The 21,751-nt window shown below is 54.1% G+C and overlaps 1 protein-coding gene across 1 annotated transcript in view; it reads right to left on the bottom strand.

The window, feature by feature from the left end:
• Nucleotides 1–20,732, bottom strand: part of ZCCHC24 (zinc finger CCHC-type containing 24) — a 61,903-nt gene extending 41,171 nt beyond the window's left edge. Inside the window, exons 1-2 of the mRNA XM_079901049.1 lie at nucleotides 20,285–20,732; nucleotides 7,932–8,132 (exon numbers count right to left, since the gene is read on the bottom strand). Of these exons, the coding sequence (XP_079757175.1) occupies nucleotides 7,932–8,132; nucleotides 20,285–20,530 (447 nt within the window). The 5' untranslated portion in view covers nucleotides 20,531–20,732. The remainder of the gene's footprint in view (nucleotides 1–7,931; nucleotides 8,133–20,284) is intronic.
• Nucleotides 20,733–21,751: the final 1,019 nt, after the last annotated feature.

The following is a 21,751-nucleotide window of genomic DNA, read 5'->3' as shown; positions in this document are numbered from 1 at the left end:
GGCACTCCTTGCCATGTCACAGCTCCTTCTTTTCTTACTGATTTGTGCTTATCATCTGACTTCGCCCACTGGAACATTAAGTGGGAAGCTCTCCCGGTCTGTTCACAGTGGCATCCTCAAGGGCCTACCACGTGCTTGGCACATAGTAGCGTTCAATAAATGTCTGCTGAATGATGAGATGAACAGGAGTCTATCTTCTCAGGCAGGTGTATTTTTATACCAGGCAGTGGCACCCCACTGGCCCAGGTGGCCCCTTCAGCGATCTGGTAGTCCTCCCTGACACTTTACCCCTCTCCCCCTCACCTGCCTGGTCACCATGCCCCACAGATGCTACTTTCTCATCATGTCTGGAATTTGTCCCCTCACCTCCAACCTCTGCTTGCCCTTGTCTTATATCTGGTCTTATCATCTATCCACGTTCCTAGACTGGTTTCGTCTGCACTCTTGCCTCTTCCAGCCGGGCCTCCCAACTGCCACCAGTATGATCTTTCAAAATGCCAATCCGAGCATGTCACCTAAAAGCCTTGGATGGCTTCTTCTTGCCCTCCAGAGAAAGTCCAAGTTTGTGCAGCCTGGCACACAGGTCTTTCACCACCTGCTGCAGCCACATCTCCCACCCCTCCCCTCAGGCACCCAGAGTGCTAGCCTTTGCCAAGGGCTCGGGGTTCCCGGAAGGCAAATTCCCACTATTTACACGCTTCCTTGGAAACCTTCCCTGCTCCAGACTCAGATGCCTCCTCTCTGAGGTCTCCCATGAACCCCCAGGCAGAGGTGGTATCTCACTGCAAACCTTAACCGCGGCCCTGGTCACCCTAAATGGTCAACAGCGTTTCTGTTGTCCGCTCTGTTCCACTGAGGACGAAGGTAGAGCTTTATCCAGCACAGGCCTGACACACAGTAGGAGCTCAGGAAAGGCTGGGCAATGGTACTGAGTGCTGGGCCCAGCTCTGTCCTGGCAGATTGTGTGTGCTGGGCACGGATGTGGCAGTGAGCCAAGGTCCCACCACAAACACACATACCCATGCAGGCAAGCGCGGCTGACGCGGAACAGGTCCTGCCACACCAGTGTGCAGAAGCCAGCATGAGACGCACAGGTGACCCTGCAGGCAGGCCTAACAGAGAGCACCCATGACGCCCCTACAGCCACCTGGGATTTCTGCAGTCACCAGAGCTGGCAGCCTCAGCCACAAGTGGCCTTCTTGACTGCACTGGGGCAACAGAAACCCTGGGGCTGGACCAGCGTTCGACTCTAACAAGACGCAATGACTTGGCCAGACCAGGCCTGATATGGCTTTTGCCCACATTGTCTTTGTCCCTCTTTATTTCCAGCAACCCATTTTCTAAAGAACCCTTTCTGAGAATGATGGTGGAGATCAAAGTCTGGACGCTAAAGCTGATGGTAGAATCTAATTTAAAAAGCATGGGCTCTGGAATCAGGAAGGCCTGAGTTCCGATTCCAGCTTCGCTGTTCATTAGCTGTGTGACCTTAGGCAAGCCACACAACTTCTCTGGGCCTCGGTTTTATCATCTGGCAATTGACCTGATAGAGTTTTTGAGACAATTAAATGAGCTAATGCATATTACACACTAAGCTCAGTGGTAAACTCAGTGCTGAGAGACTATTATTATTGTTGTTCATATTATTGTTACCCTTGAATTGACACCTGGCACACTGTGTGGGGACAGCAACAGGGACAGATTTGTCAAGAGCTGAATGGTAGACATTCTTGAGTCCCAGTCTTCTTGGGCCAGTGCTGACATTGGTTGGAGAAAGACCCTGGCCCAGGCACAGCCTCACCCCACAAAGAGGGGCTGCCTTTCACCAACACTGGGAACTTGTCTCCAGCACTTTCTGCCTCTGCTTTTGGGGCTACCCCTCTTCCTGTAGTGCCCAATCCCCTTGCACTGCACCTGGTACCTATGAGAAGCCTCATCAGTCTGATGAGCTGAACTCTGGACACCTCTCTCCACCCTTAAGGTTGGAAAAGAATCAATTAACAGGTTACCAACTTCTGGTTCCTGTATCCCACTACCCAGGCTGTTGGCAGTGAATGCTTTAACCACATTTTCACTGCTACCTTCTTCAGAGCCTGGGGCTCCATGGGCAGCTTCAGGACCCAGGCAGGGCTGGCCTAGTGTTCTGCACATTCCACCCCCAGTTAGACCATTTAAGAGTTTAAAAGCATTAGACCATTTAAAAGTCATTCCACAAAAAGGAGAGGAGAGAAAGGAGTAGAAAAGTTATTCAAAGAAATAATGGCTGAAAACTTCCCAAATCTGATTTAAAATTTTAATCAACGCATCCAATCAGCTCAACAGACGCCAAGAATGATAAAGATGAAGAGATCCAAACATGGACACATCATAGTAAAACTGCTGAAACCTAAAACAAGGAGACAATCTTAAAAGCAGCGAGAAAAAAATGGCATGTCATCTACGATGGATTTCCAATAATATTAACTGGCTTCTCATCAGAAACAATGGAGGACAGAGGGCAGTGGGATAACATATTTCATGTGCTCAAATTTAAAAATATCTGTCAGCCAAGAATTTTATACCCAACAAAGAAATCTTTAAAAAATGAAAGTGAGATAAAGACATTCTCAGGTAAATAAACAAAAACAGAGAATTCACCGCTAGCACACCAATCTTCCAAGAAATACTAAAGGAACTTCTTCAGGCTGAAAGTAAGGGACCTCAGAGAGTAATGTAAATACACATGAAAAAAAGCAAGGAGCACTGATAAGGTGGTTATGTAATTGTAAAAGACAGTATAAATGCATATTTCTTTTCTTCTCTTAGCTGATTCAAAAAGCAATTTATAGGGCTTCCCTGGTGGCGCAGTGGTTGAGAGTCCGCCTGCCGATGCAGGGGACACGGGTTCGTGCCCCGGTCCGGGAGGATCCCACATGCCGCGGAGCGGCTGGGCCCGTGAGCCATGGCCGCTGAGCCTGCGCGTCCGGAGCCTGTGCTCCGCAGCGGGAGAGGCCACAGCAGTGAGAGGCCCGCGTACCGCAAAAAAAAAAAAAAAAAAAAAGCAATTTATAAAACAATATGTATATAATTGTCTTATTTGTCCTGTAACATAGAAATGTAGTACATTTGCCAATAATAGCACAAAGGAGGTGGGTAGGAGAAAATCTGTCTTGGGCTAAGGAAAGAGCACCAAGTGGTAACTTGAATCCGCAGGAACAAATGATAAGAATTGGAAATGGGAAATAAGAAGGCTAATCTGACATAAGCTATGGATATATAATTGCTCTCATTTCTTCTCCCAGCTTCTCTAAAACACATCAAGTTAACTAAAGTAATAATTATAACAAGTGTTGTTGAATTTGTAACATACATAGTTGTCATATGTAAACAGTAATGCCACAAGAACAAGGAAAGAAGTATAGAGCTACAAAGGAGTGACATTTCTATACTGTAGTTAAGTAACATTTCTCACTGGAGTTAAGTCAGTATAAATCTAAAGCATATTCCGATGAGTTAAGAGGTATAAGATAAGCCCTGGAGCAACCATTAAGGAAATAGCTTTTAACAATGGAGATGGCTTCCCTGGTGGCGCAGTGGTTGACAGTCCGCCTGCCGATGCAGGGGACACGGGTTCGTGCCCCGGTCCGGGAAGATCGCACATGCCGCGGAGCGGCTGGGCCCATGAGCCATGGCCACTGAGCCTGCGCGCCCGGAGCCTGTGCTCCGCAACGGGAGAGGCCGCAACAGTGAGAGGCCCGCGTACCGCAAAAAAAAATGGAGAAATGCCCTGTGATAAATGAAAATGAAAACACAACATACCAAACTTATGGGATGCAGCTCAGAGGAAAATTTATAGCTATAAACACCCACATTTAATTAAAAAAAAAAATGATGTACAATCAGTGTCCTAACCTTCCACCTCAAGAAACTAGAAAAAGAAGAGCAAACTAAACATAAAGCAAGCTAAAGAAAGGAAATAATAAAGATTAGAGTGAAGAATTGAAAGCAGGACTCAAAGAGATATTTGAACACCCATGTTCAGAGCGGCATTATTCACAATAGCCAAAAGGTAGAAACAATCCAGTTGTCCATTGATGAATAAATGGATAAACAAAATGAGGCAGACACACAGATACACACACACAATGGAATATTATTTAGCCTTCAACAAGGAAGGAAGTTCTGACACATGGTATAACATGAGTGAACCTTGAGGACATTATGCTAAGTGAAATAAGCTAGTCACAAAAGGATAAATACTGTATGATTCCATTTATATGAGGTACCTGGAGTAGTGAAATTCTTAGAGACAGAAAGTATAACAACAGTTGCCAGGGCTTGGGGGAGGGAAGGGGAGGGAATTATTGCTTAATGGGTACAGAGTTTCAGTTTTGCAATCTGAAAAGAGTTCTGGGGATGGACGATGGTGATGGTTGCACAACAGTGTGAATGTACTGAATGCCACTGAACTGTGTACATTGAAACATGGTTAAAATAGTAAATTTTATGTTATATGTATATTGCCACAATTTTTAAAAAGGTTAGAGTAGAAAGTAAGGAAATAAGAAGAGAAAAACAATAGAGGAAATCCACTAAACCAAAAGTTGGTTCTTTACAAAGTTCAACAAAGTTGACAAACCTTTAGCTAGAATGACCAATAGAAAAAAGAGAGAAGACTCAAATTATAAGAATCAGAAGTGAAAGAGGGGGACATTATAAAACAAAATGAAAAGGATTATAAGGGAATATGATGAAAACTGTATGCCAATAAATTAGATAATTTAGATGAAATGGACAAATTCTAGAAATACACAGGCTACAGAAACTGACACAAGAAGAAATAGAAAATCAGAATAGACCCATAACAAATAAAGGGATTCGATTAGTAATAAAAAACATCTACTCACAAAAGAAAGCCCAAGCTCAGATGGCTTCACAGGTGAATTCCACCAACTATTTAAAGAAGAATTTATATTAATTCTCCACAAACTCTTCCAGAAAATAAAACAGGATGGAATACTGCCCGAATCATGGAACTGATAAATGTTATTACATGCATGAACCTTGAAAACAATATGCTAAGTGAAAGAATCTGGTGACAAAAGACCACATAGTATATGAATCTATTTATATGAAATGTCCAGAATAGGGACATCTACAGAGACTGAAAGTAGATTAGTGGATGTTAGGAGATGGGGGTTCAGAAGGTGATAGCTAAAGAGTATGAGGCTTCTTTTTGAGGTGACCAAAATGTTCTTTAATTGATTGTGGTGACGGTTGCACGGCTGTGTGAATATGTGAAGAATCATCAACTTGTATATTGTAAATGGTTGAATTATAACTCATTAAAGCTGCTACCAAAAATAAGCATTTCACTTTTAAATATTATAAATGCTCAGCTCTTACATCATAGTTCATTTGAAACAAAGATTTCCACCTGTTCCTTCATTCCAGAAGACTTGTACTAAGCACCTGTCGTACTGTATGGTACCTGGGCTGGCAGAGATGAATCGAGCCCAGCACATGCCCCCGGGGCCTGCGGTCATATTCCAGCCTCTGCTAAAATACTTGCCTAAGTATGTGCACTCTGCATTGTGATGCAAGGGAGAAAAAAATAATGCTGGCCAACAGTTATTGAGGGCTGACTGTGTGCCAGGCATTGCGCTAAGCACTTTTCACGCATTACTTCATTGAGTCCTCACAGCAGTCTTCTGTGTTAGTGTTCTCACTAGCCTCGTTTTACGGATGGTGACCCTCGTGAAGAGTGAAGGGAGATCCTTGGGTCTGCAGGAATCCCGGATAGAATCAAGTCTGAGATGGGGCCAGAAGAGGGGCTCTACCAGCTCAAGGGAGAAACAAGCTCCACAGGCCGTGGAAGTCTCAGCCTGGAGCGGTGTGGATGCTCAAGGAAACAAAGAGCACAGAGGCCCCAAGACCAGGGTTCTGCCCTCTCCTCAGCACGTCACCTTTCTGAGGCTCTGTTTCTCCAACTGTAAAATGGGGCTATTACTCCTACTTCGGCCACAGAGTTAAGAGCCCTGCACAAGATAAGCGAACACGCTGTGTAACCCATATAAAGGAAGGACCGTGGTTGGCACAGTGCTAGAAAGTGAGAGGCACCTAGGAGAGGGGCCCTCCTACCCCTCACATTGGGAAGAGCTCTGGCCCCGTCTGGGAGAGCGCAGCGCGTGCGCAAATACACACACACCTTCGCCATCCCTCCACCTCGGACTCATCATCTGTTGCCTCTGGATACTGGTCACCCTTGTCCCATCAACCTGCCAGCCCCACTCAAGCCCCTCTCCTCCGGGAAGCTTTCCCAGGCTGTCTGCCCAGCACGAGCACACCTCCTCAGAGCCCCTGAGAGCCCCTGCTTATGTCTGAGCGTCACCTGCCTGCGGGGTTGAAATCTCCACTCCTCCACTGACCGGCTTGATGGTCCAGTGTGAGACCTTCACTCACACAAAGCATCCCGTAACAGGAGGCTATTAAAAGCACGTAGCGCACCAGGCAGAAGTGAGCGCTGAATGAAATGCTTGGAGAGCACTTAGCACACTGCCTGTCTCCTCCTTAAACCTGGTGGAGTTCTGCTGTGCCCTGTAGGCAGAGTGCCTGAGAGCTGACAACCCCTGTGCTGGCGGCTCAGCTGGGGAAGGCTCACTGGGTGGGCCATGGGCACATCTCTGAGCGCCAACCAGATCCTCACCCTCTGCCAGGATCTCCTCATGCAAAGGGCCCCTTGCTTACTGTGTACACTGAGGGTAGACAGGGCACAGGGGAGTGCGGATCTGGAGGGCAGCCCATCAGTGGGTCCGGCGTGGGTGGGCCTCTCTTGGCCAGGGCTGGGGAGAGGGCTGAGGTCACCGGCTGAATCACCGGGGATCTTACTAGAACACAGTTCTGGGCTGGGCCTGAGATTCTGCATTTCTCACAAGCTCTGGGGTGATACTGATGCAGCTGTGGCCGGCCGTACTTGAAGCAGCCAGGACCTGAGGCATGGCACGGTCATTTCTGAGAAGAGCGGTGATTGGCAATCGCACCTCGACCTCCCGCCGGTCCTGGAGGGACCCAGCCCTGCCCAGCCACACCCTCGGCTGCCAACATCTGGAGGGCAAGACTACACGGATTTTCTGAGTTTCCAGGATTCCATTTCCATTACACGTACAAAATAAAAGTAGTACCACGTTCTAAAAACAGTGGAAAGTATGAAAAAACAATAGGGAGAAAAAAATCACTGATAATCTCGTATGGTGTTTAACACAACTCTTAACCTCTCTCTCCCCAGGATTCCAAAGCCATGTCGGTCAGAGAGTCAGGGTCGCCTGGTGAGTGGGGTCTGCCCCCCGGACCCCCACCCTGTCGTGGCAAAGCACCGGGTGAGAGACGGGGCTGCTCCTGAAGCCTTGGTCTCCCAACCCCCTTCCCACCCCAAGGGAGCGACACTCAGCCCACGGTGCCCGAGGCCTTCACCTAGACCTATCCCGGGGACACAGGGCGCGGGCAGGGTGCCCCCTCCCCCTCACGGGAGCAGGCTGCAGAGGAGGCAGAGGCGGGGGCCTGGGGGAGGGGGGCGCACATCTGGATCCCTGGCCCAGAGCCCACATTCCTTCCCTGTGAGCGGGAGGCGGCGGGCTCTCGGGAGAGCCGTGAAGATGCTGCTGGCCCCCTCCTGCCCCACGGTAACAGGACCCACCTCGGCAGGACGACTGGGGGGACTCGAAGGCCCAGAACCTCATTCTGGGGTCCCCCACCCAGATTGCTGACCGGCCAGCGCAGCACCAAGCTGGGGGCTCTGTCCCATCCATACCAGCCAGCCTGCCTCAGAAAAACCAGAGGGGACAAAAGGGTGGCGACCAGCAGCCCCGGGGCCAGGCGCTCGCGGAAGGGGCCCTGGGGGGACACAGGGCTCCCAGGTCAGCAGGGGCCCTGAGCCCCACCGGGCCGGGCTGCCTTACCTGGGGGCAGTCCTTGATGTAGTGTCCTTTGTTGAAGCACAGGTGGCACAGGTAGTTGGGCGGGGGCCGCTTGCTGGGCTTGCGGGTCTCAGAGGTGAGGGTCAGCTCGGAGAAGTGCTCGGTGAGGGAGCTGAGGCCATCGGCGATGTTGTTGAGGGAGCCGTAGGGCGAGGCGCTCTTGTACACGCTGCTGCTCAGCGCCTGCAGGGGACAGAGGCTGTGAGGGCTCTGGAGGCCTGGCCACTTACGGCGCTGTGGCCTCCTGGGAACCTCCACAGGCCCGTACACACACACGCACACGCACACGCACACACACGAATTCATAGTGACCCTTCAGCCGCCTGAGGGCTCCAGCTTCCTGGAGGCTGCATTCAAGTCCTACCTCTAGTTGTCCATCCGAGGACAAGCCAGTTAGCCACGCGGGGCCTCAGTGGCCCCATCCGGTAAATGGGAATAACGATAGCTACCTCCAAGGGTTTCTATGAGGCTAACGTGAGGCCAAGAATGTAAAGCCCTTTATTTCCTGCCGGGCCCTGAGGAAGCACTCAGTATATGGGGATGGTGATGACAATGATCATAGCTCTCTACACACTGCCAGGGGTAAGACGTACGGCACAAAGCAACCTGTTAGAGCCGGGGCTCTGCCACGTCCTAGTGGGGTGACTTGAGACATCAGCTCGCAGCATTGTTTCCACAGTACAGAAGAGGAGACTGAAGTGCAGCATTTTGCCTGGTCTCCTACAGCCCCAGGCCTGTGCACACTGTGTTCCGGGGAGCCCTTGTCCCGGCCCAGGCCAGCTCTCTGGAAGCCCGGGGAGGAAGTGGCCCACCTCTCTCACCTCTCCCACCTCCAGTTGACAGGAACCAGATGTCTTGCCTGGCTTCAAAGTAGACGTGGCCCAGGCCCCCTCCTGGTGTATACAGCTTCTATTTATAGGAGTCACGGGCTCTGGGCGGCCGGGCACACTGGAATTTAGCAAAGGTGGGGCCTGCGGTGAGGCTGGCAGGGAATGGCCGTGGGCCCCTCTCCTGGGGCCAGGCCAAGGCTGGAAAGAGGCAGCTTCCCCAGGAGGCTGATGACATACCTGGGCATGGGGCTTGGGCACACCTGGCCCCAGCTAAGGTGTCCAAGAACCCCAGCAGTGAACTACAGACCCTGGGGAGACTTGTTGGAGAGACAACACAGCCTTGTTCTTGGGGGTCCCCAGGCTCACAGGGGAGGAGAGCCACCGAGAGGAAGTTGCCTCAGGCTCCCTTACAAAGATGGGGCAGAAGGAGCCCAGGGTAGGGACAGTGCTTTCTGTGTCCCCTCAGTGTGGGAAGGCAGGGAGGTGAGCTGAGAGCTGGCCCCAGGGGATCAGACACCCCTCGTCCAACCAGGACAGATCCCACCCCCACACATGTACGCCTCTGGGGGGTCCGGCACTCCTCCCTAGAGGACACAGCCGTCACTCTTCTTGGCTCCCTGAACACCCTGCTATGTGACCCTGGGCCAGCCCTTTCCCTCTCTGGGCCTCTGTTCTCTCCCATGTAGGTTTAGACCACAGCCTGGGATCTGGAAGGAAAGACAGAGACACCACATCCAGGGCAGCCAGGCCCAACACACAGTCAGTTTGCAGTGACTGGGCATTGAACTCAGAGGGTCCTAATGACCATTTCTGCTCTACCACTGCCCAGGGCTACTGTGAAAGATCCCACACAAAACTGCATCAAGTCTCAGGGCAACTCTCCAGCTCTCAGATAGCCCCAGATGGTCCATCCTGAAAGGCAGAGGGTCCCCCATCCCTGGAGGTATGCGAGCCAAGACTGGACAACCTTAAAGGATGTGGGGAAGGTCCCAAAGGAAGTGGGATTAGATGATAATAGTAACATATACCAAGCACTTGAATGTCCCTGGTGCTGGAAACTTTACACATGTTAAGATAGCTGACGCTCACCACAGCCCTAGGAGCCACTGTCCCCATTCTACAGATTAGATGAGTGTGTCCAACCTTGTATTGAATGGCCTGGGACACTTTTAACAAATACAGTTTTCTGGGTCCCACCTCAGACCTACCAAAGCAGCCACCTAGGAATAAGGACCCCAAATCTACTGCATTGTTTCATTGCAGTAAAATATCCATTACATAAAACCTACCCTTCTAACAATTTTTAAGTGTGCAGTTCAGTGGCATTAAGGACATTCACACACTTTATCGCACAACCCTCACCAGAACCCATCTCCAGAAATTTTTCTTTATTCCAAACTGAAACTCTGTCCCTGTTAAACACTAACTCCCCGAAGCCCAAGTCTGCATTTTAAACCTCCCCTGGGGCAGCTCAGGTACAACCTGTCCGGCCCTACCTGGCCTTGGGAGCACCTGGACTTTCCAGCTATCAAGGTCTCTCCTTGGCTTGTCTCTAGACCTCTCCCCACCAGAACTGGTCTGGGGGAGGGCAGTATCGCCCCAGCCTCCCAGAGAAAAGTTCATCCAAACAAGAAACTTGAAGCTCCAAAGGGTGTGACTCACCCTCATGGCTGGGAAATGCAACTTCACAAATAACAACCCTCTTATTTTTTTTCTCTTTTCTTTTCTTTTTTTTTTTTTTTTTTTTTCCTGGATAAGATTGAAGCAAGTCCACAGGAATCAGGGCTGTTTTGGCAGCAACTTGTCAAGAGGAAGGGGAAGTTTGGTGGGAGCCAGAAGAGAACTAATTACACCCTGAAAAAACCTCTCCCCCATCTTGTGGCCACACACCCCTGCCCACGGTGGCCCCGTGGGTATCCCTGGGCAGCCAGAGGCCTCCGAGCAGGCTGTCCTCTCCCCGGCAGCTTGACATCCCCCCCATAGCCTCAGATGGCACAGCTTTGCCCCTCAGGAGGGTCACACAGGCAGCTGCGGGTCAGAGAAGCGAGGCCAGAGCTCCCCTCATCGCCGACCAGTGTGCTCCGGCCTGGCCCTCACGGGCGCTCCAGCTCCCTTCCCCCCGCCACCATTCAAGACGACACCACGAAAGGACGAAAGGAGGAACAGTCAACTGACCCAACCTCACTCTCAAGTTACAATGGAGAAACTGAGGCCCAGCGAGGCCCGGGGGCACAGACCAGAGCACACAGCCAGGCCTAAGGGCCAGGAGTCCTGCTTGCCGGCCGGCTGGGCGGGCAGGTAGGGCAGCAAGCTATTTCCTCTCCAAAGCTCCAAGGAGCTCGGGCCATGGAGGTGAAAGGCAAGTTGGTCTCTCGGACATTTCCACGGCCTGTGGGGACCGGCCAGAGCAGAGGCCAGGACACACAGAGCTCCCTCCCTCTGTCTGTGGAGCCAGGGCCCTGGCCTTTTGGGTTTCCCACGTGTAAAATGTAACACGGACCAGGGGAGGAGTGCACACTTGATGACCTCTGCCAGCCTGCTTCTTCAAGGTCCAGACTCCAGGTACTGAAAGATGCCCCCAGAGCCTGGTCCACAGAAGGCACTTCATCCACGACGTCGCCACCTCTCCCAAGTCCTGCCGTCTGTGGCTGGAGGGCAAGGCTGGGCAGGGCTCCCCTTCGTCAGTCAGCCCCTAACTCTGCAACAACGAAGCTGCTCCCCTTACTGTCCCACCCGCAACCGCTCTTTTCCCTCCAGGCCTGCACTTGCTGTCCACCCCTGGGATGCCCACTCTGGGTCCAAACCCCTGCAGGACCGGGCTCTTGGCCATGGCTCTAACTCTAGTGGTGTGGCCTTGAACCCACCCCTTCTTCTTTCTCAGGCCTGGGCGCCAAGGGACGGTGTGAAAAGCACAGGTTCAGGTGCTACTGAGGCCCCACTGGCCACAGAGTCCCCAGCCCCCTCCAGGGGCCTCCTGACCTCCCGGCCATAGCCCTGTGCTGTAGGCTGGGGTGGGGACCACCCTGTGACTCCCCTGCCCTTGCCTGAAGGGGCTCTGATGTCTCTCTCTAACCTCTTTACACGGTGATACCTCCTCATCTCTCCACAAGGCTAGACATCCCCCAAGGCAAAGATTCTGCAACCCTCCGTTGCCCCTGGTGTCCCCTACGCCCATGACTGTCCTGTGTGCAATGATCACAGGTGGGAAGGGAGCTCCACTTGACAGATGAGTTCCCACGGACTAAGGCTGAGGGTGATTTCACCTCAGATGTAGCTGCTCTGGCCAGTGGTTGTGGGCAGCCCCACTAGTGTGTGGCTCTGGGTAATCTGGGCCCAAATCACCAGCCTGGGGGAAGAAACCACCCCTCCTTCCTCCCTGGGTCAGCGACCCCAGCAGCTAGTAGGAAGCGTGGGATCCTTATGCCACATGTGGGGAACAAAGCATCAGATTCCTGTCCATTGCTGGAACTCCTCCAAGGTTCTGGCTTGGCTGTTGGAGAAAGTTAGATGGGAAGATACTACAGTTTATTCTCACCCTACTTGTGTTAGATACTTGACTGGATCCCTTCCCTTTCTTAGTCTCATCCCTGACAAGAACACTCTGGATGGGCATTATTGGTCCTATTTTATAGAACTGGAAACTGAGGCTCAGCGAGGCTGTGTAACTTGCCCAAGGAAACAGAGCCAGCATGTGGCTGAGAGGAGAGTCACACCCAGATCTGTTGGCCTGTTGTATTTCAGCCCCCGAATGGCCTCCAAGGCTTGGCTTCCCCTACGGGAAGGGGACCCAGAGTAAAACACCTGGCGTGGACCATCCTCCTTGGCACAGAAGCCCCTCAGCCCTGGCAAGATGAGACACCAGCTTCTCTGGGCTGCTTGAGGGCTTGGGCCCCGGGGTTGGTGGTTCTGTTGAGGGGTTTGGGATACACAAGTGGAGATTTCCAGGGCTGACTCAACCTGACAAGATGTGCTCCCCCTTGGCTGCCCCCCCAGGACAGAAACAGGGCACAGTGGGAGGGGGGAGGCAGGAGTTAGGGCAGGTGGGCAGAAGCTTCCGAGAGCAGACCAGAGGGAGAAGCGATGGGTGCAAGAAGAGAAGAGGGACAGCAGGCAGAGGCGGGAGCAGCCCGGCAGGGAAGGTCATGGCAGGGGCAGTGGGCAGCGTCCGAGGAGGTCTGTCCAAAGCAAATGCTGAGTCCTGCGGCCCCTGGGCCTGAGACGGCCCTGGAGGAGGAATTCTCTGGTCCCAGTCTCAGCTCTGTGGGGGCTCTTTCATCAGCTGAACAACTGCTTTCTTATCCCCAAAAGCCACCCCCATACACACACACAGACACGCGCACGCGCACACACACATGCACACACATACACACCCACACTCCCCTCTTTGGGACAAGAAACCATTCATCTCACAAATGAGTCTACCCCTTCTCCAAAGAGATCTGCACTTCTTCTACCCGCTGGGGTCTAACTGGGGCTCCGGCCCGCAGGGTCAAACACAAACACATCCTATACACACAAGCAGGGGCGGATGTGGGCTGGGCTCAGGGACAGAAGGAGACAGCCATTGTCAAGGCTGGAGCTGGCCGATGGGAGAGTGAAGCCACACCTGGACCGAGGGTTTCCCTAGCCACAGTCAGACCCCAGCTCTGCTCCTGTTTCCAAGGTCCAAAGCTGACCTGTGGGCCAAGAAGGTGGCAGGGTCGACCGTGACAGAGGTGGCAATCCCCCCACTCCGGACCCCCAAGGGCACCATTGCCTCCTAGAGGCCCATTCACCCAGGGCATGCAAAACACAATTCCCTGGACACAGCCAGAGCTTGATGGGAGATTCAGATTTTAATAAGCAGGCTGTGCTCTCCTTGGTAGGGGGAGTTGGGAGAGAGAAATGGGGAGAGAAAGGACCAGGGGACGCAGGAGCACAGTGGCAGCAGGACAGAGCAGAACAGACACAGGGGAGGCTCTGCATCCCCACTCAGTCCCTCCTGCTCCCCCCAGGTCACCACTCACTCGGTAGGCGTTCACATGTCACAACCACGTGCCTGCTGCCCAGCTACGGCATAAGCGCTGGGGACCAGGCTGCCCCTCGCTTCTAGAATATATTCACTACATCAAAGCAGAAAGCATGGATCCAAGACCTCGAGGACTAGAGGTCCCTAAGATTTAGCCAGTCTGGGGTGCCACTGAGGCTGGCAGCTTCTACAGTAGGGGGCCTGGATTTGGGATCCACTGTTGACATGATCCCCTTGAAATTACATGCAAATGCGAGTTCTGCGTGTGCACGCACTTGTGTGCTATGTGCATGGCACTGAGGAGAGGAATTCGAGCTGCTTTCAGGTTCTCAAAGAGGTCCATAGCCAAAGAAGGCCAAGAGCTGTTAGCACACCTACCAGCTTCTGCTGGGACCCTATCTCTAGGGATAGGGTTTCATGATTCCCAGGTCAGCTCTTTAAAATTTATCAAGCAATCCATAAACACTTCTTCTGTGCAATAAAACAAGAGGCTAAAAGACTAGGAAAGCATTCACAATAGTCACAAGTCTGGGGAAGGAAGAGGAGGAGAGAGTCCAAGTCATCCATCCACCCATCCACCTAGTGAATGTTAACTGAGCACCTAGTCTGTCCCAGGCACTGACTAAGCATCAGATGCTGTGATTATGAAGTGGAAAAAGACAGGATTCCTATTCTCAGTGTTGAAATGTAGCTATGGAGACAGACACATATTTCACAGAAATACCGATTGTTAAGACATGCTTTACCAGAAGGATGTACCACTCATCTGTCATGGGACACGGAAGCTGGAGGGAGGTGTGCTCCCCATGACAGCCAGGTAAAGCCTTCGGAGAAGAGACATCCACTGGTGTCATAAAGAAGTAAGCTGGAATCTGTCAGTTATACAGGGACAGTCAATACCATTAGAAGCAGTAGCAGCAACAGCAAGTGCAAAAGCTTAGAGGAACGGGAGTGCTTGTTGTTTTCAGAAACCTCAAGTGGACCAGTATGGCCAGAGAAGGACAGAAGAAAGATTATACAACACCTGGGACTTCCCTGGTGGTCCGGTTTTTAAGAATCTGCCTTCCAAGGTAGGGGACGCGGGTTCGATCCCTGGTCAGGGAACTAAGATCCCGCATGCCACGGGGCAAATAAGCCCGCACATGCCACAACTACTGAGCCCACGCACCACGACTAGAGAGAAGCCTGTGCGCCACAACTAGAGAGAAGCCCGAGGGCCACAACGAAGAGCCCGCACACTGCAAAAAAAGATCCCGCGTGCTGGGCTTCCCTGGTGGCGCAGTGGTTGGGAATCCACCTGTCGATGCAGGGGACACGGGTTCGTGCCCCGATCCGGGAAGATCCCGCGTGCCGTGGAGCGGCTGAGCCCGTGAGTCGTGGCCACTGGGCCTGCGCGTCCGGGGCCTGTGCTCCGCAACGGGAGAGGCCGCAGCGGTGAGAGGCCGGCGTACCGCAAAAAAAAAGATCCCGCATGCTGCAACTAAGACCTGACACAGCCAAAAATAAACAAATAAATGAATAAAAAGATTATACATCACCACCATACACACATACACATACACACATGTGCACACACACACTTATATGACAGACCAAGCATCCTGAGATGTCCCTAACTCTATCTTCCTCCTCTTGAAGAGCCTTAGTTTCCCCATCTGCACAATGGGTTTGCGGCACACAGTGGATGCTGTGAGACAGGAGTGCTAGGAAGTGCTCAGTGTCCATCTCCTTTGCCTCTCCCAAGCCAGGCCACCATTGGACTCACATCCCACAGAGCCCCATCCTGGAGCAAGGACATGACAGGAAACCCAGAACCCATGACCAATGCCTATCACTCCTCAGAAGGCTTGAGATCGGGGACAAAACATCCAAGACACTGAGGCTTGACAGAACACCCTGCACTGGCGTCCAGTGAATGATCCAGGCGAAAGCCAACTGCACCAGCTGGACGAGCCACAGAGATGACTGTAGTTGGGATGGAGAAGACTGCTGGATCTAGCTCTGCCACTGTCTCGCTGGGTGACTTGCCAGGCCTGTTTTCTCTTCTGTAAAATGGGAGCCACGAAGAAAAAGATGCCAAGAATAAAGCACCACCAAGAGTAAGAGACGCTACTCGAGGGCCGCCTTCTCCACGGGGCCCTTCTCTTGGTGCTGACAGTGCCTGGCTCTCGGCCGCTGCTGATTCCTTATTACTAATGCTGCCTGCTTTCCTCCCTCCCACCTGACTCAGACGGTCCACGAGGTGTGGTCTCCCCTCTGAGTCTAGGCCCGCCCAGTCAACTTAATTTGATGGAGGGAGGGTCAGACCACCTCAGCCAACAGGCCCTCGAACGATGGTCCCCCTTGCCTGACTCAGAGCTCAGCTTTCCAGGGCTGGCCAGAGGGAGCTGGGCATCCTCCCAAGCTCCCAGCTGGGTTGGAATGGCCATTCCTCCCAGGCCCTGGGGCTGCCCCCCACCACCCCACACAGACCACAAAGGCTGCTGGGAACAAATTTCAGTTCCTGAAGCCCACTCAGCCCCAGCGAGGCAGACTCCCACCCTCGATAGATAGGTGGCTTTGTTCTACACTTCCAGGTAGCCTCTCAGCTCAGCCGCACCTGGAGAGAGCACAGTCCCTAATACCTGGGAACCTTTTAAAGCAGGACACTGTGGTCACCCCTCTATGGCTTCTAACAACCCTGTGTGTGCCGGAGCCTGAAGCCCTGTCTGGGAAGCCTCATGAGACCTTTGCTGCTGTTCTCAAATCTCCAATGAGACCAGAGCTGCAAAGAGGAGGGTGTCCTCAGTGCTACAGAAGATAGTACTGGGACCCAGGAGGGCAACTGGGTTAACAGCTCCAGGAAGAGCCTCCTACGGTTTGAAGAAAGAGGTCTGCTTTGACAGAGCATTCTCTGAGCCTGGAGATGTTCAGAACCCTGGCACGTGTTCTGTGCCAAAAATGTGATCCAGTCAAATAGGTATGCAAAATGTTGGGCTGAAGAAGAAAGGTTAGCAGGTTTTGTACTGCAGGACTTCTCAGAGCCTTTACTGTGTTAGCATGGTGTGTTTCCAAGGGAAGGACAGTATGCTATGTTTCCCAAATGTATCTGACCCCAAAGCCCTTCCCTCAACCTCCACAAAGTATCACTTGACAGTAGGGCCACATCTTCAAGCCACATCTGGCCCTGGAGGAAGAGGGAAGGAAAACAGTTGCCTTAAGCATCTGACCTGGAGTGGGACAGCTACATCTCCTTTGAGGGGGTACAGGGACTACCCGGGAGGGGCTCTCGGCATCCCTCTGAGGTTCCTGAGAGCTAATGCTCAACATGGGGTAACTCTACTTTTCTGGAGGTGGAGTCTCACAGTCCCCACACTGCTGTGAATTTAAATTCCAAACAAAGCCTGGCAGGGAAGACCCCCCCCCCCAAGCCACCCACCCCCCACTCCCTCTAAGATCTGGCTTCCTTAGCCAAGGGCCTCACAAGTTTCCCTCCAAAGACATATAGTTGTTGCCACAGATCAGGGGTTGAAACAGGGGTTCACAGGGCCCGGTTTCTAGACCCAGAGGCCTTTTAAAAAACTGCGCCGAGTACCTGTGTGTGCTTCGGCCTGGCAGCCTTACCACAGACTGAGAAGCCGAGGGGTCCCCACAGGCATCCGAGTCGCCTCCTGGGGTCCGCTCCTGCACTTCGCCCGTGAACTCTGCCATCCCCCCTCTGCTCCCAGGGCCAGTGCTCCACTCAGAACCCTTGGCTTTTCTTCAGCTTCCAGAGCTGAGGTTCCGGGGCACAATGGGCTTCTGTGCCCCCATGTCCTCACACCTCCCCCCGCCCAAAGCCCAGCTGCATTCATGGTGTTTTGCTATTGTGGTGGGAGCAGCCTGGGGTGGTGCAGGAGGGGGTGGGCCCTTGGCACAGGGACCGGTGCAGACAGGCCGTGGTCAGCGGTCAGCATGCAAGTCACATCCGCAGGCACTGCCACCAGGCCTGCCAGGCTTTGCACAGAATGGCGACGCTCCTGGGCCCCTGGGTCCCTTCGTAGAGTCCCCTCCAGCCCACACACGACTTGCTTCCTGCCCAACAAGCCCCTTGGTGGCATTCAGGTGGGGGGTATTTTTTCTTGTTCTCTCAACCAGTTGCTATTCTGGAGCCATATTAGGTCACCAGCTAAGCCCTGGACACAGGAAAGGCCTGTCCCCAGGAGCACAGCTGGGGCTTCAAGAGGGTTTAGGAGGCAAAGCGGGTGGGGGGTGAGAGCGAGTGAGTCTGAAGCCAAGAGAGCCTTCCGGAAGTCAACAGGCCCAGCCCTCCAGCCCCTGCAAGGAAGCCCCTCTTACCTCCCTAACCCAGCCTGTCTGTAGGCACATCCTCTCCTGTACAGCTCTCAAATCCCATACACATCACCCTGGGGGAGAGCAGAGACTACATTTTACAGATAGGTAAACTGAGGCCCAGACAGAGACGAGGGTTCCTCCAAAGTCAGATCGTGAGAGACTTTCTTCCACCACCGCTCTAGATAACCTTTACCAGCTCCTTCTACAGTGGCCCCAGCAAAGGAATGTGCCTCTTCATGAGGACATCGAGGTAAACAGCAGTGAAGTGACAAAAGGCAGGTCTCACTGAGACTTGGGTGGGATCCTGGATGCCAGAAATTTCCAAGAGGAGGCACAACAGCCTACCCCCACAGGGGACTCCTGATGGCCCCAAACTCCCAGGCCATCTTAGCAGAGACCCACATGGTGGAACAAAGCCACCGTAGGGTGGGAACAGAGGGAAGCCAGTAGAGGCTGATTAGGGGACTCTGACTTGACCCGTGAGTCGTGGTCACCCTCCTGCCTTTGAGCTCCCACAGGACCCCCATGAAACCACCCACCCTTCACATGGGTCTGTCTTCTAATCTGGGGCTCCCGCGAGACTCTGGCAGAATCCCCAGGGGGCCACACAGAGCTCAACAAATGTTTGGTAAGAGAACAAACAACCGACAAGACCCAGGCACCGTCCTGCAAAGCCCCTGGTCACAGAAGCCGTTCCCTGAAGAGGCGGCAAAGTCTCTTACAAGAAAGAAGATTCCCAGCCAAGAACAATTCCTCACGTGGAGAGAGTGCTTTACAGTTTACAAAGAGCTCTGGCACACAAATGCTCTCGCCTGGCACCAAAGAGTGCTTTCCAGACTCATCTCCCCCAGCAATGCCTGACTAGCCCAACACAGGTCAACCAGCCCTCCTCTCTGCTGGCCTGCCATTGGCCCATCTCTAGGCCTCAGGCCAGCGATTTACATGTCCATGTCTCCCCTAGTCAATAATGGCAGAGGGGAACACATTATGGGGCCAGAAAGGGCGACCCTCTGTCTTCCCCACCTCCATCTCCAGCACACTGGTGTATACACAGGCCTTCTCCCACAAACTGTCAAGTGTTCTGACTCTCCCGAAACTAATTGGTGTGCCCAGGTCTAGAAGGTGCCCCTCGTGTGTGTCCTCTCCCCTGCCCCTTCCCCCTGCACTTTTGCAGAGAGAGCTGCCAGAAGGAGAGTGAGTGAAGGCCACAGAAGGGTGTCTGCAGTTCCCAAATGAGGCAGGAGTAAGTGGGAGTGGGGCCCAGGAGGAGTCCAGCTGAAGCCAGAGAGGGTGGTATTCGGAAAGGCTCTGAAGACCTCTCAAAGGGGCTGGGAGGTCCTGGCAATCTGTGTATTTATCTAGCTGGGGAAAGATGCACTGCCCCTCCGATTCTGTAACTGAATCCACCCAACAGGCAGACTTTGCAACAGCAGCCGGCCCAGGTTTCTGGAGAAGGCACTGGGCAGCTGGAACCTCTCCCCCTATCTAGCCCCCCTCCCAAGAGCTCAAGAGGATTTCCCTTTCATTTCCTTCCAGGCTGGGAGGGCGGGGGACAGCGCAGTCTGTGGGGTCAGGCCCTCAAAAACCACTTCCTATGTGGCTGGGGGAGGGCGAGCGGCTGGAGGATGTATCTGGGGGTCCCTGTGTGAGAAGAGAAGAAAAATTCTCCGGGCTAGTCACTGCTCTCCAGGGTGCCCTTCGGATCGGGAACCACCGAAGTCGGAGGAGAAAAGATTTTAGGCCCCTCCGGAGGAACTCAGAGCAGAATCCACACTCTCCGTCCCAGCCAGCGGTGGCCGAGAGGGGGATGGGGTTGGGCGTGGGAAGGACACTTGGAAGGGGCTCCCTGCACAGGCCGCGCCCCGGCTGTCTGGAGAGAATCCGGAACCCACCCTCCCAGCCGGGCCCCCCCAGTCCCCTTGGAGCAGGGCGCCCCGGGCTGGGAGAGAGGGCAGGAGGGCCCCGCCCGCGCCTGAGCAGCTCCGGGCCGGGCTCAGCTGGGAGGTGACGCGCTCCCGGCGCCCCGGGGACTTCGGGCGGCGAGTTTGGCAGAGCTGAGCGAAGCCAAGCCAAGCAGGGCCGGGCAATACGGAGCCGGGCCTGGGCCAGGCCAGGAAGAGCCGGGCAGATACGAAAAGGCCCGGCACGGTCGACTGAGGGCGGGGGCGCGCAGGGGCACCCACCTCTCCGCGCTGCAGCTGGAAGAAGCTGTTGAGATAGCTGGAGTGCAGGGGCGAGCCCAGCTGCTCTGGGCGGCCCTTGCCGAAGGCCAGCTCTGGGGGCGCGGCGCCGGCGGGCGGCTCGGGCCGGAAGGCATCGAAGGCGCTCGCCTGGTGCGTGTCCTGCAGCGACAGGTAGACCCAGTTGAGCAGCTGGGCCGGCTGGTACACCGAGGCGGCGCTCGTGTCGATGGCCGACAGCAGGCTCATTTTGCGGCGACGGTGCCGGCCCCCCCCCCGGCCGCCCGCTCGCGCCCCCCCGGAGCGGAGGGGCGGGCACCGGGGAGCCTGCGCCCACTGCCGCCGCCCGAGCCCCGACGGCGATCGCCTGCACCCCGCGCTCAGCCCACAGCCGCCGCCGCCGCCGCCGCCTCCCCCCAACTGCAGCCGCAGAGCGCGCGGGCGGAGGAAGGAGGCAGCGAAAGTTGGGCAGGAAACTTTTGGGCCCGCCCCCTCCGATCCGCCCGCCCCGCCCCACGAACCGCTATCTGCCTCAATTCTGACCCCTTCAGCGGCCGCTCCCGGGGTGGGGTTCTCCGAGGCCCCGCCCCTCCTGGAGCCGTCCTCGCTCTCTATTGGCTGTCTCATTGAATATAGAGTGATGGGGGCGGGGTGGGCGGGGAAAGAGAGCTCATCTACATATGTAGCACGGTGCGGGCCCGCCCATTGGGCGGCCCCCTAGCAGGCCCCGCCCCCTCCGTGCGGCCAACCCAGCTCCCCCACCCTACAGGAGCTCAGTGCTGCCCGGGCCTGATCAATCCCGTCTCGCCTTGCTCTCAGCTCTCTTCTGTCTCTCTTTCTTTACAAATCCTTTCCAATTATTTCATTTTCACTGTTTTTTCCCCTATTTTCCTACCTTCCTTTCTCTCAGACTAACATCTCCTGTGTCTGTCAGTTTCGTTGTCTGTCGGTTTCGTCGTCTTTATGGATCTGTCTCCGACTCTGTCTCTGTCTCTGCCTCTCATCTTTTCTACTTTCGTCTAGTCTGATGTGTCTCCCTCTCCTTCCCCTCTCAGGCCCAGAGACACGCCCGCGCGTACACACACACACACACACACACACACACACACACACACATACACACATCTCCCTGCCTCTCCTCGCTATCATCGAAGGACCCTCCCCCTCCCACTTAATTCCTTCCATCTGCAGAATCGCTTTGCAGGTCGGCTCAGCCAAGGGGGGCCTGGGTTCCTGTCCCAGGAAGGACTCCCCGCCCCCTTCCCTCGTTCCCCCTCCCCCTCTCTCTTCTCCTATTGCTGCTCTGGGTCCGCCTCACTTCTCGCCCTTTTCCTCAGCCCGGACCCCCGGCCCCAGGCCGCCCCGGTGTTTCTGCGGGTCGCCAGGACCCTAGATGGGTCTGGGGGATCTGGGGAAGACGACTGCCACTCACCGCCCCAGGACGGCCCAGCTAGTCCAAGTATGCCTGAG

Source organism: Stenella coeruleoalba (genome assembly GCF_951394435.1).
Source record: "Stenella coeruleoalba genome assembly, chromosome: 16".
In the NCBI taxonomy this organism is placed as follows: domain Eukaryota; kingdom Metazoa; phylum Chordata; class Mammalia; order Artiodactyla; family Delphinidae; genus Stenella; species Stenella coeruleoalba.
This window is presented reverse-complemented; position numbering and strand designations above follow the sequence as displayed.